This window comes from Lathyrus oleraceus, chromosome 4 (assembly GCF_024323335.1).
Source record: "Lathyrus oleraceus cultivar Zhongwan6 chromosome 4, CAAS_Psat_ZW6_1.0, whole genome shotgun sequence".
Lineage (NCBI taxonomy): Eukaryota > Viridiplantae > Streptophyta > Magnoliopsida > Fabales > Fabaceae > Lathyrus > Lathyrus oleraceus.
Window position 1 is genome coordinate 13,543,034 of NC_066582.1, and position 13,831 is coordinate 13,556,864.

Genomic DNA, 13,831 nt, shown 5'->3' on the forward strand with positions numbered 1-13,831 from the left:
CCATTGGTTTAGAGTCTAGAGTAAATTTCTAGTCAAAGGCTTTTATAACGAGATGTTAACTTTGATGAACCTGAATTTTTTTTCTTTTATATACGGACTTAACAAAAATAGTCAAAGTACAAAATTGTTCTATACACTTTGTTATCATCAAAACTCAAGGATAGTTGTAGAACCAAACTTATTTCAACAAATACTTCTCCAATGGTTAAAGAATCTGAACAAACTAGTAAATGCTTCTGCATTTCTTGTTCAAGATTTACTTTGGACTCTGATACTTTCAATCCCCACTAGAAATAAACTTTATAGTCTACATCATCTAGGCTATGAAATCTGATCAATCTTCAGTTTATCTCTTATATGAAGCCTCTAATTATGACAAGAAGTATATTCAAGGAAGTACAATTAAAAAGGTATTTCCTATAAAGGATTGACATGCGACATCTTTAAGGATTGTACTATCAACGATTATCAAATCTTTTCTATCCACTCCCCATAAGATATGACAACATTGTATTGTTTGTATAGTGGTGGAATTAATAGAATATTCATACTCTACCCTCCAACAGATCTATTTATTTCCTATATATTTAGAGGAAGAAGAATATGGAAGGTCTGTGTACGGGTCTTCTCCTACACCAAAGCTACATCGACATACAACGACAAAGAGAGAAACACTTAGAGCTTTCATTACATATAATTTTAAGTGTAGTCATTTGATATTCATTTTTTTGTGTTATCTACTTATTTAAGAATAAATATTTGTTAACACAACATTGTATTCTTAACCATTGGTTAAGTCCTTGAGTGACTAGTGTTAGTTTGAATACTCAAGAAGTCTTAGACAGTTTGTCTTTGAGTTGGTTTCCTTGAGTGACTAGTGTTAGTCTGAATATTCAAAAAGACATTGACGACTAATCTTTGTGATTGTAATCAATTTGATTATTGGATTAAGTCTTTTTTTAAGGCGAAATCACTCAAGTGGGTGGACTGGACTAACCTTGTTAACAGTGAACCAGGATAAAAATTATTGTGTCTTTATCTTTATAATTATGTTTGATGTTTGATATATTGGGTGGCGAAAAAATTTAAATTCAGAATCCCAATTCAACCCCCCCCCCCCCCCCTTCTTGTTTTTCTTGCACCCTTCAGTTTTCTCTTGGAAGTATAGAGAACTGGTTTTGGTGTACCATAATCATAAGGGATGGGGTGATCTTAAAGCTATTTGTCCCTATAGCGGAATGTATTATGATATAATGCAGTTCCTTATTGGTTGGAACATCATAGTCTTTAAGCGTTTTGTTATCGTCATCCATTTGTTGGTGTTCTCTTCGTAATCAATGTCTCTCATGAAAGAAATGCTCAATTTTGTTAATCGACTATACAAAATTTCCCACATTGCAAGATCTCCGCATAAGGTCTAAAATTTTGTTCCTCAAGGGACATATGTTTAGCCAACTTGTCTAATTTCCTAAACCAGAATGAAAGTAATAAGAAAGAAATAAAATAGTACAAAAGGCAGTAAAATAACACAAGAGATTGGTAATCCAGTTTGGTAAAACCACACCTACATCTGGGGGCACTCTACCCAAGAAAGGAAATTCACTACTTTAAATTAGTACAATTAGTCTTACAAGAACCAACAAACCCTATGTTATTCAAAGCCTCTTCATAATCCTAGTGACTTTCTATTTAAGAACCCCCCCTAAATATGAGAACCTACTCACTTTCTTCTCAATCACACAACCCATGATTGGTGTTTATAATTCAATGAACAATGTTGAATATTACAACTCAACTATGACAAATCAACTATGACAAATCAACTATGCCAAGCTACTGAAACATAGTGGTGTACAACAGTAGATTCCACACTAATCCAGTTATGGCATTAGCTTGAAATACAAGAAAAAATACTCAAACCCTAGCACAAAGAACCTAGTTCTTACGTACCAAAACTCTTATCAAACAATGAAAATTGAGTCTCCTTATATAGCAATATCTTCTAGGATTTTTCTCCTTGTGGATCTGCATTTAATTCATCCAAAAAATAGTTGAATAAGTTGGATATTATTTGCTCCTCAAATATCTCCAACAAAATATATGATTCGTTCTAATTCAAATTTAAATCATATTTAAATCTAATTTGAACAACTCCAATTGTCAAACAAATCAATAAATCATTGCTAAAATAAGTGCATCAAATCTTATTAGAAATCAATCAGAAAATACGCAACAAATAACATCCAACATGGCATGTTGTCAAGGACTGATGTTGTATATCACATGTTGGAACATCGAGTTGAATATGTTACACCAGTACATCCAAAAATAATCCTTCTCATTGACTTGCAGATCTTCTATTATGGAGAGAATCTTTGATAGACGAAATCATAACCAACTGCAATTTCCATCAGTTTGTTTCTAAGAGACCACATATTTGAACCCACATGTTGGAACATCTTATTCAAGATGTATCCCTTCTGCACCAAAACTAGCTTGAGAAAACTTCATGTTTTTTTTCTTAATGCAGCAAATCCTTAAAGGACCAACAATCACCCCCTTTGGAAAATTTCTGCAAAACAACTCTTCAAGCACAAAAATAGCTAAGTATCAAAGATATACTTATACCACCACCAACAACAACAAAAGAAGAACCATCAGAGCATACAATATCAGTAACAGAAGCAACACAAATGAGAGCATAATTTAAAAATTAGGAGATACGCACACATACACACACACACACAATATCATGAGTTTTCTACATACAATACTCCAAAATAATAGATTTGCAATCATTCAAGATGAGTTAGTCATGCATGTAAACAATGTTAATAGTTACTAGTCAAAGATCACAAGCTATTAATAACACACATAACTCAGCTCACAAGGGCCAGATACTTCAGCATGTGAGCACAATAATAGTTAGTACCAATTAGTACTAAACACATCAGAGATCAGAAGATCATATCTTCATAATAAGTAGTTAGTAGTCAGACAATTTACCCGCTATATACCACTCCTCCTCCTTTTTGCCACAATTTGGCAAAGGTCTTTCTCAGTAAGTTAGTTAGAAGTCAGCTCAAAGGTCAGTGTGCTAGCACATACACACAAAATAGGAGAAGTAAAACAAACAATCAATAACATAAATGTTGAATATGATGTTAAAACATCATGGAAATGATTGACACATAATTTAAAAATGCTTATCTGGAGGTGAGAAAAATACAAGAAGGGGATTAAATTGTGTTGGATTTTCTCAAACTTTTTCTATTTATGCTTCTGATTGATCTTAATCGGAGTCTAAATCTTTAGTTCAGAGTCTGAATTAGAGTCACTCAGAGTCTGAACTCTTGAATATCTTGATCAGATTTTACAAAAGAATCTAACTTAGAGGTAAACAAATGATAGTGGCGGAATATAGTACATAAGCAAGTAAAGTAAAAGCACAAGAGACATAAGCAGTTATCCTGGTTCCTCTCACAACCTGAGATTAGTCAAGTCCCCTTGCACTTCCAAGGAATTTCCACTATAAAACCAAATTAATTACAAATGCTCAAGCACACAATCAAGAGACTTCATTTGCTTACACAGATAAATAGAAGACTTCCTTTCTAAGACGCACAAGTCTGAGACTTCCTTACTCAAGCACATAAGCTCAATGCTTCCTTGTTCAAACACATAAGTTTGAGAATTCCTTGCTCAAGCATACAAGCTCAAGACTTCAAATGCTAAAGCACTAAAGCAAAAGATTTCTGACTCTATAACAAACTATTAAGAGATTTGGATAGCAACTACACTTGATATGCAATCAGAGGTGTAAACAAAATACAACTTAGACAAACTCTAAGACTTAAGAATTTTTAAAATATACTAGTGTTAAGATGTTCTAAGTCTAGTAATTTTGATAGAGTGAGTTCTCTTTTATTGTTAAAATTTTGTGTCTGTATAGCAATGTGTTGTATTGAAGTTTGGTGATTTTCTTGTTCAACCCTTATGCTCTTTAAGTAAAGCAGGAGAAAAGAGACATTGGATACTTTCATCAAAAGGTTGTGCTAGCTTTGCACTTGATTAGATACATCAACAAAGCACCCTTATTCAAGAGGAATTATATGTTGAGGCTCGGGAATCCAAGAAGAGATATTTTCTTAAGTTTTCATGTGATCAAAAGGTTCTGAGTTTGTCAGAGTTGCCTCGGTTAAAGAGATTTTTCTTCAGAGGTGGGCTTTCTTCATACTTCACTCTTCAGAGGTTGATCCCATCAAAGTTCACTACTTAGGTTTTAACTAATTAGGTTTTAAAGCTTCAGATTCTGGGTCACCAGAGTTGACTCTATATTCAGATTGACTTCTTGAGAGTCTGGATCTCCAACAAAGACAGAGTCTTCATAAGTGATCTTCAGAGCCAGAGTTTGATCTTCAAATTCGGATTTCTCAAGCAATTTTTCATATATTTTTAATGATATAATCCTGCACATTTGAACATATGTTAGAATATCCATTTATTCTTTAAATACTTTATTGTCATCAAAATCCAAGGGATATGATATTAATCAATTTTATTCCAATATTAGTATGCCATTACAAAACCAAGACAAGGAACCAAAACATGCCCAAATATAACCAAAACAAATAAAAACTAAGAACGACTGAAATCAAGAGTCTTAAAACTCATTCCTCAATTCGTCCTTCGTAGTTCATATAGGTTACTCGGTCTTCGTCAGCCTCTGAGTCAGATTCATGAGTTTGAACTGATATCTTCTTCGGACTTCATATTGGTCACAAATGTCTTCGGACTTCATATTGGTCACAAATGTCTTTACTTCATATTGGTCACAAATGTCTTTACTTCATATTGGTCACAAATGTCTTTCCAGACACAGATGTTTCATATGATAATCCGGCATGAGTCTCCACATCATTTGTAGAAGAGTTAGAACCAGTTCTCCTGTTCTTTTTCTTCTCAGCCTCATGAAATTTGTCAATAACCTTCATGATAGAGATTTCCTTGTTGGAGATCGCTTCTTTGGATTCTGAACCCAGATAAAATAATTTGACGGTTCTTCATAGTAACAAAAGTCTTCATAGTAACAAAAGTCCATATAAAATGAGATTTTGAAACAAGGTAAATCGATTTTGTTTCACGTGGTACATAAACCAAGAGAGAGACTTTTGTGCACTTCTCCTCAACTTTAAAAACTATTGAGGGTTCATTTCATCAAAACTTTTTTTTGGATATTAAATTTTCACAATCACTTAGTTTTGAAGCTATTTCAAATAGCTTTTCATGTGATTTTGACTATATTTTAATAACAAATTTAAAAAAACTTATAGTATTTTAAAAAACATTTTTATAAAATTCATTTTTAAAAATACAAAAAAAAAATCCATTTGATAACAAATTTAAAAAAACTTATAATATTTTGAAAAACATTTTTATAGAATCCATTTTTAAAAATACAAAGAAAAAATCCATTTCTTATCCATTCCTTTAAGAAAAAACAAACTGTCCCTGATTCTACTTTAACTTTTGCAAAAGAGCAGTTCACAATTTTGTTACCATTCAGAAGGACCAACATGAACAACAGAAATATCCTCATATGAGCAACCTTCTTTGAGGTTAAAAAAATATTTTATTCAGAACAGTATTGTCATTGTCTTGTTTTGCAAGATTAGTTATTGGAATGAGTCGCAGCAACACTATTCAAAATTATCCAAAAGAGTCTCTAATATAACGACTAGTCACAATGATTTCTCAAAATCAAGAATAATAATGTAAAAAGAAATATTCGAAATTATAAGAACGAGGAAAACAAAAATATTGAGGAAAACAAAAAAGAGCAAAAGTTTTTTCAACAAATTTTATTAAAATGAGCTAGATAAGATATAAAGTGTGGGAGTAAAATAAAAAAATGTGGGAATAAAATGTTTTTTAAAAAAAAACAAAACAATGTAGAACTTAAACTTTTTCAAGTTATGAAAGTTGAAATCCATATTAAGCTCTCATATGCTCCAATCAAAAACATAAAAGTTTTTTTTGGTCTGTCAAACATAAAGTATTTTAATTAACTCAAAATATACATACATCAAAATTAAAGTTTATGATATAGTCCAACATATATGGACAACTTATTGAAGGAAGCATCATAACATAACCAACAACACCCTTGTAATACCAAACATCCCAAACCACAGATACAACACCAGCCTAATATTTAAGCATTCACAATCATTCCACCTGCAAATTAACAACTCCATATTAGAATAAAGTATAAAATAAACCATTTCAAACAAAGAAGAGAATAATGAAACAAAGACACACACCATTTGGATGGAGAACTTGGCCAGTAAAGTATGAAGAGTCTTGAAGGGAAGCCAAGAACAAATAACAAGGTGCAATCTCACTAGGCTGTGCTGCTCGTTTCATTGGCACCTCAGACCCCAAGTTCTGTATCATCTCAGCAGGCATGGTGGCAGGTTGAATCGGCGTCCAGACTGGACCTGGAGCAACAGCATTCACTCTTATTCCTTTCTTCACCAGCTGCTGAGCAAGACCTCTGGTGAATGCAACAATAGCTCCCTTCGTCGAAGTGTAGTCCAGTGTTTCCGCTTGTCCAGTATACGCGTTCACTGAAGTTGAGTTTATGATTGAACTACCTTCTTTCATGTGCTTCAACGCATGCCTGCATAACACAAGTTATCATATCAGACACTGACACGTATCTTTGTTCAGAGGTGTCGGTGTTACTTACCTGACCAAAAAGAAGTTTGAAAAGATGTTGGTCCTGAAGACTCTTTCAAGCTGTTCCTCGGTGATTTCCTCAACTGAGTCTTTAAGATGCTGTTCAGCTGCGTTGTTGACAAGAATATCAATGTGACCATATTCTTTGACAACAAGTTCTATCACTTGTTTGCAATTATCATCATATCCAATATCAGCAGCAATTGCCAGTGGTTCTTGTGAATCACTTGTCTTGGCTTCTAGCAACATCTTCAATGTTTCATCCTTGTCAATCTCCTCATGACCCTTCACGTATGTAAAGGCCACTGTTGCACCTTCTTTTGCAAATATCAGAGACACAGCTCTTCCAATACCTGAGTCACCTCCTGTCACCAACGCCACCTTTCCCTATACAATAAACAACAAGAATTGCATACACACACACACACAAAATAGTTATCTTCATGTCTGTTGCTATTCATATTAACAATATAAGAAAAGAAAGTACTCATGTATAGGATTGGTGCCTACCCTTAGTTTGTTGGAGGGCTTGTGGTTAGGATTTATGCTTTGTGGTAGTGGTTCCATTAGATATTCTTTTCCTGGTTGAGCTTTCTGGCTCTGAGGTGGTAACATAGGCTCGTTACTTCTCATTTTTGCAGGGTTTGAAACAGAAGATAAGTATACTGTATGAGATGAGAGTGTAATCTATGTATAGAGTATGAGTTTGAGTTTGAGTTTGAATGTATATAATATATGTTGAGAAGAGCTCTATATTTGGAAGGACTCCAAAGGAGAGGAATAGGTGGCAAGTAGAATGCATATGATGGCATGACAATGCCACGTACATGTGCATGCTGCAAACGTGTCATATGTGAGGTATTGGTTTGAGGTTACTTGGCCAAACGGTGGAGTTCATAGTATTTGTATTTGTCACATCAACTATTGAAGATTATCTTATCATGCTAGCAAGATTTTTCTCTCCTTATGATTTATAGTTAGGAAGAATTTGATTTATAGTGTTCAACTATTGAAGAAGATAAATGGTTAAACAAAAGTGATGATTAGGGATTAATTGATTTTATTTAAGAATTTGATTGAGATTCCGTTTTATAATCATCAAATATTTGGTGTATTATTAGAAATTATGAAGAAAAAAAGAAATCATCAAATATTTGGTGTATTATTAGAAATTATGAAGAAAAAAAGAAATAATTGAGGGAGGGAATGTAATGTTTTGAGGGAATTTAAAATTATTTGTGTAGTGATATTCGATGTAAAGAACAAAGTCATTTTAAGAAAAGAGGGTGTTTTTTTTTTATGAAACAAGAAACTGTTCAATTCAAGAAGAGAAAGAAGAGAAGAGAGAGAAGAAGAGAGAAAATAGAGTTGGTTATTACGATTATTACATTCACTTTTTCAATGAGCGTTAAATAATTATAAGCGAAAAATAACAACTAACCTCTCTCCTAACAAGTGAGAGAGTAACATATTTATAGACTACTAGCATATGTAAGTTATGTATGAAGATAACACTTATACATGACATACATAGCTACTACATAAGATAATGCATAGCTATCTTCGACTACTGCAAGCTTGAACAAGCTTCGACTATAACATGAACATTCGACCCAGTCGAATCCTAAATTTATCCCCGTCGAGACTGGAGTTCGATCCAATACTACAAATCTCCACCTTGTAACAAACTCCAAAACATCAAGGGAACAAACTAGATATCATCATTTGCATTGTGATGAGTCAAAACCTTCATAACTTTGACTTCTCCCTTTTCAATTTTCTCCCTAACGGAATGCATCCTAACATCAATGTGTTTGGTTCTCTCATGATAGGTTGAATTCTTCAACAAATGTATGGCACTTTGACTATCACATTTAACAATGATTGCTTGGCCTTGAAGTTTCAGTTCTTTAGCAAATCCTTCAAGCCACAGTGCTTATTTTACAACTTCAGCGAGGGCAATATATTCAACTCCAGTGGTTGATAAGACTACAACCTTCTGAAGTATCACTTTCTAACTGATTGTTGTACCAAACATAGTGAAAACATACTCATAAAGAGATTTTCTGGTATCCATACATCCTGCAAAGTTAGAGTCAACAAATCCTTCGGCTTCAACTTTGTTATCATCGCCTTTGGCTCCACCATAAACTAGGACTCTACACAAAGATCCTTTTATGTATCTTAGGATCCATTTCAAGGCTTTCTAGTGCGCCTTTCCAAGGATGACCATATACCTTCTTACAAGGCTAACTACATATGTTATGTTGGTGCATACATCAAAGAACTCACTATACTAGCATATATAATGCTATCCATATAGACTCTTTTGACTTCACCACTAGGAATTTGAGTTATACTCAGCTTGAATTGCTAAGATGTTAGTATATAATAGGTTTTGAGTTCGACATACCAAACATGTCGAGAATTTTCCTTAGATATGACTCTTGAGATAAGCATAATTTTGACTGTTTTTTATCTCTTTGGATGTCGATACCTAAAATCCTGGTTGCAACTCCAAGGTCCTTCATTTTTGAATTCCTGATTAAGTTCAACTTTCACCCTCATTACTTCTTAGACGAGGTTGTTTGCTATGAGGATGTTATCCACATAGATCAATAAGATGAGAAGCGAATTTTTAGGTGAGAACCTAAAATAGACATAATGATTAAAGTTGCTCCTTGTGAAACTTATGTCTTCTATGAACTTGTCGAATATGCTGCTTTTCATATAGGTAGAATGTGGTTGTAAATATGTTGCTTTCCACCACGGGCGATTGACTGTAGTGATAAACTAGGTAGTGTGCTACCTATCACAACGGTTATACTAAATAATCATTGTGGTATATATAGTTCATGGGTTTGAAACCCAACAACAACAATTTAATTAAAACACACATAATATTAACATTTCACCACATTTATATATTCAAATTGTGATGGTATGTATATGAGTTTATTATAAAATATATGGATTTCTTGTTTTTCTTTACCCCTCAATAAAAATATACGACCATTCAAATTGATTTAAAAATAATAATTTGAAAAATTAAATTATTTTTTAAAAACAACTTAACGACTATTTTTTAAATTGTACGCATCTCGTAATTCATCTCACGCTCTTTAACATATAGAATTTAGTTCAAAGCCCCAAATTCTTCAAAGCAATTGTTCCTTGTCTTCTAGTTTATTTTGAAAAACAACAATTTGTTGAATAATTCATATTCATCGTCATCACTATCATAAATGATGATGATGATGATTATGATGATAGTGATGACAATGAATCCGAATTTCTCAACAAATTTGATGTTTTACAAAATAAACTAAAAGAGAAGAACTGTTGCTTTGAAGAACTTGGAGCATTGAACCAAATTTTATATGTTAAAGAGCGAGAGATGAATTACAAGATGTATGCAATTCGAAAAACATGTATTGATCTAAGTTAGTTTTCAAATATAACTTAATTTTCATATTATTATTTCTAAATCAATTTAAATGAATGTATATGTTCAGTGAGTGGTTAGTGAAACGAGCAATCTACATACGATATAATAAACTCAAAGTGGAATTAGAGTCGGACTAAATCACATCTAGCTGCACAAAACAAGTTTGTTCTAGGACATACAAAAACCTGAGAATATAAAATGTTTCACAAACATACCTTTTATTTAAAAGATTCGTGGAGAATGAAGACGAATAAATAATCTACTTGTCTCAGAATGACATCCACAATGAAAGGAGGATGAAGCTGAAGTGAGAGTTGCAAGCTTGTGTTATATTTGAATGTATGACATTTTGGGTCTTTCACATAAATTTGCAGCTTTCACTTCCGTTTCATCCTCCTTGTATTTTTTCTTCATAACAACACAAATAATTTGTGAACCACACTCATAGTATGCGCTTTCTTAAGTTAATTTTTTCTATTCACCTTCCCTACAAGTCAAAGTGTATTAGAATGATATTATAATCCTACAAATAACATGTTAACCAAATTTAATAACATAAACTAGCATGACATTGTAATCCGACAAACAACATGTTAAACTGAATTGGTAACATAAACTAGCATAACATTGTAATCCTACAAATAACATGTTAATCAGATTTGGAAACATAAAATAGCATGACATTGTAATCCTATAAATAGCATAGTAAACATAAACAAAAACCTAAACGAGATTTGGAAAGTTTGAAAAAAAATTAAGAAGAACACAATCATACTTGGAACATATATGGTAACTACTTTCCCATTTATATTGTCTTCTGATATGTTAAATGCAAATTGACCATTTCAAAAATAGAGATCCAAGTAGAGACAATCCAAAAAAAACACGAAAAATCATGTGAAGAAGAAAGTGTATAGATGAACGTACCTTGAAAGTTCTTCAAATGTATGAATATTAGAACTTATACAAAGAAAAATGGAAGAAAGAGTATGAATAAGATGATTATCTTTTAGAAGAAGAAAGATAAATAAGAAACAATGTTGAACTTGATTATCTTTTTAGTATAAAGAAGAAGAAAGACGAGTTATGTGGAAGAAGAGAGATGAGCTCGATGGATGTGGAAGAGAGAGAGAGAGAGAGAGAGAATATTTATTTAGGCAGTTCCCCAATCAACCTCGCTATGAGTACTTCTACCCTTAATTCCAAACGGGATTTAAGATAGTTTCTATAACCTTTTGCAAAATGTTATACAAGAGAAGAAATAGCAATGCAAACCCTCAAATTCAGTATTTGATGTCGATCCTATCTTCTTCTCTCCCCATGATCTTAAGCAAGATCAAGTGATTCAAGAACTCTGATTGATCCTTCAGTTACCGTTACTCCTTGATATACACCACCGTTCTTCAATACTTTCACTCAGTTGAATTTAATCGCAAGGTGCTTGTCAAAAAACCCAAATCAATCCCGGTCTTAGAGGGAAAACCCAACTGGTTTTATCAATGAAACCCCCAAAGATTCTCAACCCAATTAAGATTTAACAAACCCTAACTTGGATGTTATCACTTTCAATCTAGATCACTCAACAAGAATGATTATATGTAATTGTTGAATGTTTGCAAAGAAGAAGAATGAATATGAAGAGAAATTGTATATTTTCAGGTTTTAATTTCGTGAAATGAGATGCATGAATCTATTTATATGTGTGTGAGAAAGAAGGAATATAACATAAAATTCGTGCCAAGCTTGAAATGAGATGCATGAAGAGAGATTTTAGGGTTTTATGTTTTGAGCGAGATGACTATTATTTGCTGAAGATTGATAACTTCGTTTATATATATGTAAAATTTATCACCACGATTTATAGTAAAAACTGTGATAAAATATCAGTACTATTCACAATGATTTCTGGTACTAACCATAGTGATAGATATTTTAATTTTAATATATTTAAAAGAGCATATGGACACGCCATTTTTGTAACGAAGAAATAAAAAAATTGTTGATACTAGGATTAGAAGCATGTAACCTTTCATCTATCACCACAGTTGTTATTATGAACCGTGATGAAATGTCTTTTAATAAAATAAAAGTAAATTCATGTGCATTAAAATGAGTTATTACTATGGTTTCTTGAACGACCGTAGTAATATGGTGTTATCAAAGGTGTATTTTGTAGTAGTGTTACCACCTACTTTAGAAATCATTGGTGTTGTCGTCATCAAAATATTAGGAAGGTTCTTAGTAGGATCATCATAAGGGATATGGTAAAATAAATAAGTATTTTATATGTCTTAATAATATATATTTATCCTTTTTTTAAATGTAGAGCTTTGGAGGGATACGATATGTGGCACGATTTTAGAAGTAAAAGATCGAGATTTATTACACCTAAAAAGTGGTAAAAATGTTTATTTGTGAAATTCAAATGTCGTTCAAATTATAAATGTTGAACGACCAAATACCATTCACATACGAAGATTTAAGACCACTACTACGAAAAACACATATAATCACAGTTGTGAAAGACATATCATAAGAGTTGAACAATTGTTGTTAGGTATATTGTGATTGTATGTGGGTTATTTAGAACCACGGTCTAGCGCCCGTGGTAGAAAACTAGAAAGCCTGCTACCTATAATCATTGTTGTTTTAAATAACTGTAGTGAAAAGTTTAAAGGTTTTGGATTCGATAATGAGCAACTTCATTTTTGTTGTTTAAACAACCTTTCACTATGGTTTTATCTTTCAACCTTAGTGATATGTTCTTTTGAGTTTATTATAACATGTGTGAAATTCTTATTTCACCAACTACTCACTAAACATATAATCTTTTAATGTGATATATAAATTGATAATTTGACAAATTAAGTTATATTAGCATAACAAGTTACAATAATCAATGTTTTTCTAGCTTTTTTTCATTTCATTATATGTATCTCGCTCGCTTTTTTAAGTGTTAGAATTAAGTTCAATACTTATGACTCTTCAACCAACACTTTATTCTCTACTAGTTCATTGAACAAGTAAAGAATAAAGTGTTGATTGAAGAGCTACAAGCATTAAACCAAATTCTAACTCTCAAAGAGGGAGAGAGTTACACAGAATGAATGGAAGAAAGCTTGAAAAACCTTGATCATTGTAAGTTGTTTTCTGAAATAACTTAATATTTTATATTAGAAATTTCTAATTCAATTAGAAAGGTTATTTAGTTAGTGACAGACTGGTAAAATACTTAAACCACATATGATATAATAAAATCATCTAATATGAGTGTTGGTTTAACGTAGTGAAAGCTGCAATATACAAGATATATCATCAAATATCAATAACATACACCATATAAATAATCAACAACAACATCAACTTTTATCAACAACAACATATATCAACAAAAATTAAATCATCAACAACATCCAACTTTTATCAACAACAACACACCTTAAATAAAATACAACATATAACAGTAAAAACTAAATCAACAGCAACATACAACTTTTATGAATAACAACATACCTTAATCAACATACAACATATATCAACAAAAACTAAATCATCAATGACATACAACTTTTATCAACAACAACATAGTTTAAACAACATACAACATATATCAGCAAAAACTAAATCATAAACAACATATAA

The 13,831-nt window shown here is 32.1% G+C and overlaps 1 protein-coding gene across 1 annotated transcript; it reads right to left on the reverse strand.

Annotated features, from left to right (window-relative positions):
- Positions 1-6,042: 6,042 nt before the first annotated feature.
- On the reverse strand, positions 6,043-7,460 carry LOC127138393 (NADPH-dependent aldehyde reductase 1, chloroplastic). Its single transcript, XM_051064829.1, has 4 exons — positions 7,252-7,460; positions 6,752-7,128; positions 6,324-6,682; positions 6,043-6,237 (listed from the first exon to the last, which is right to left on the reverse strand). The coding sequence occupies exons 1-4, from the start codon at positions 7,372-7,374 to the stop codon at positions 6,215-6,217; spliced, it is 882 nt and encodes a 293-aa protein (XP_050920786.1). The 5' UTR covers positions 7,375-7,460; the 3' UTR covers positions 6,043-6,214.
- Positions 7,461-13,831: the final 6,371 nt, after the last annotated feature.

Bases quoted from the DNA above. Each gene is read 5' to 3' on its own strand.
- LOC127138393 (XM_051064829.1), bottom strand. From the start codon at position 7,374: ATGAGAAGTAACGAGCCTATGTTACCACCTCAGAGCCAGAAAGCTCAA. The intron at 7,129-7,251 runs GTAGGCACCAAT...TTTATTGTATAG, and splicing joins AGCCCTCCAACAAACTAAGG to GGAAAGGTGGCGTTGGTGAC. The intron at 6,683-6,751 runs GTAAGTAACACC...TGTGTTATGCAG, and splicing joins TCAAACTTCTTTTTGGTCAG to GCATGCGTTGAAGCACATGA.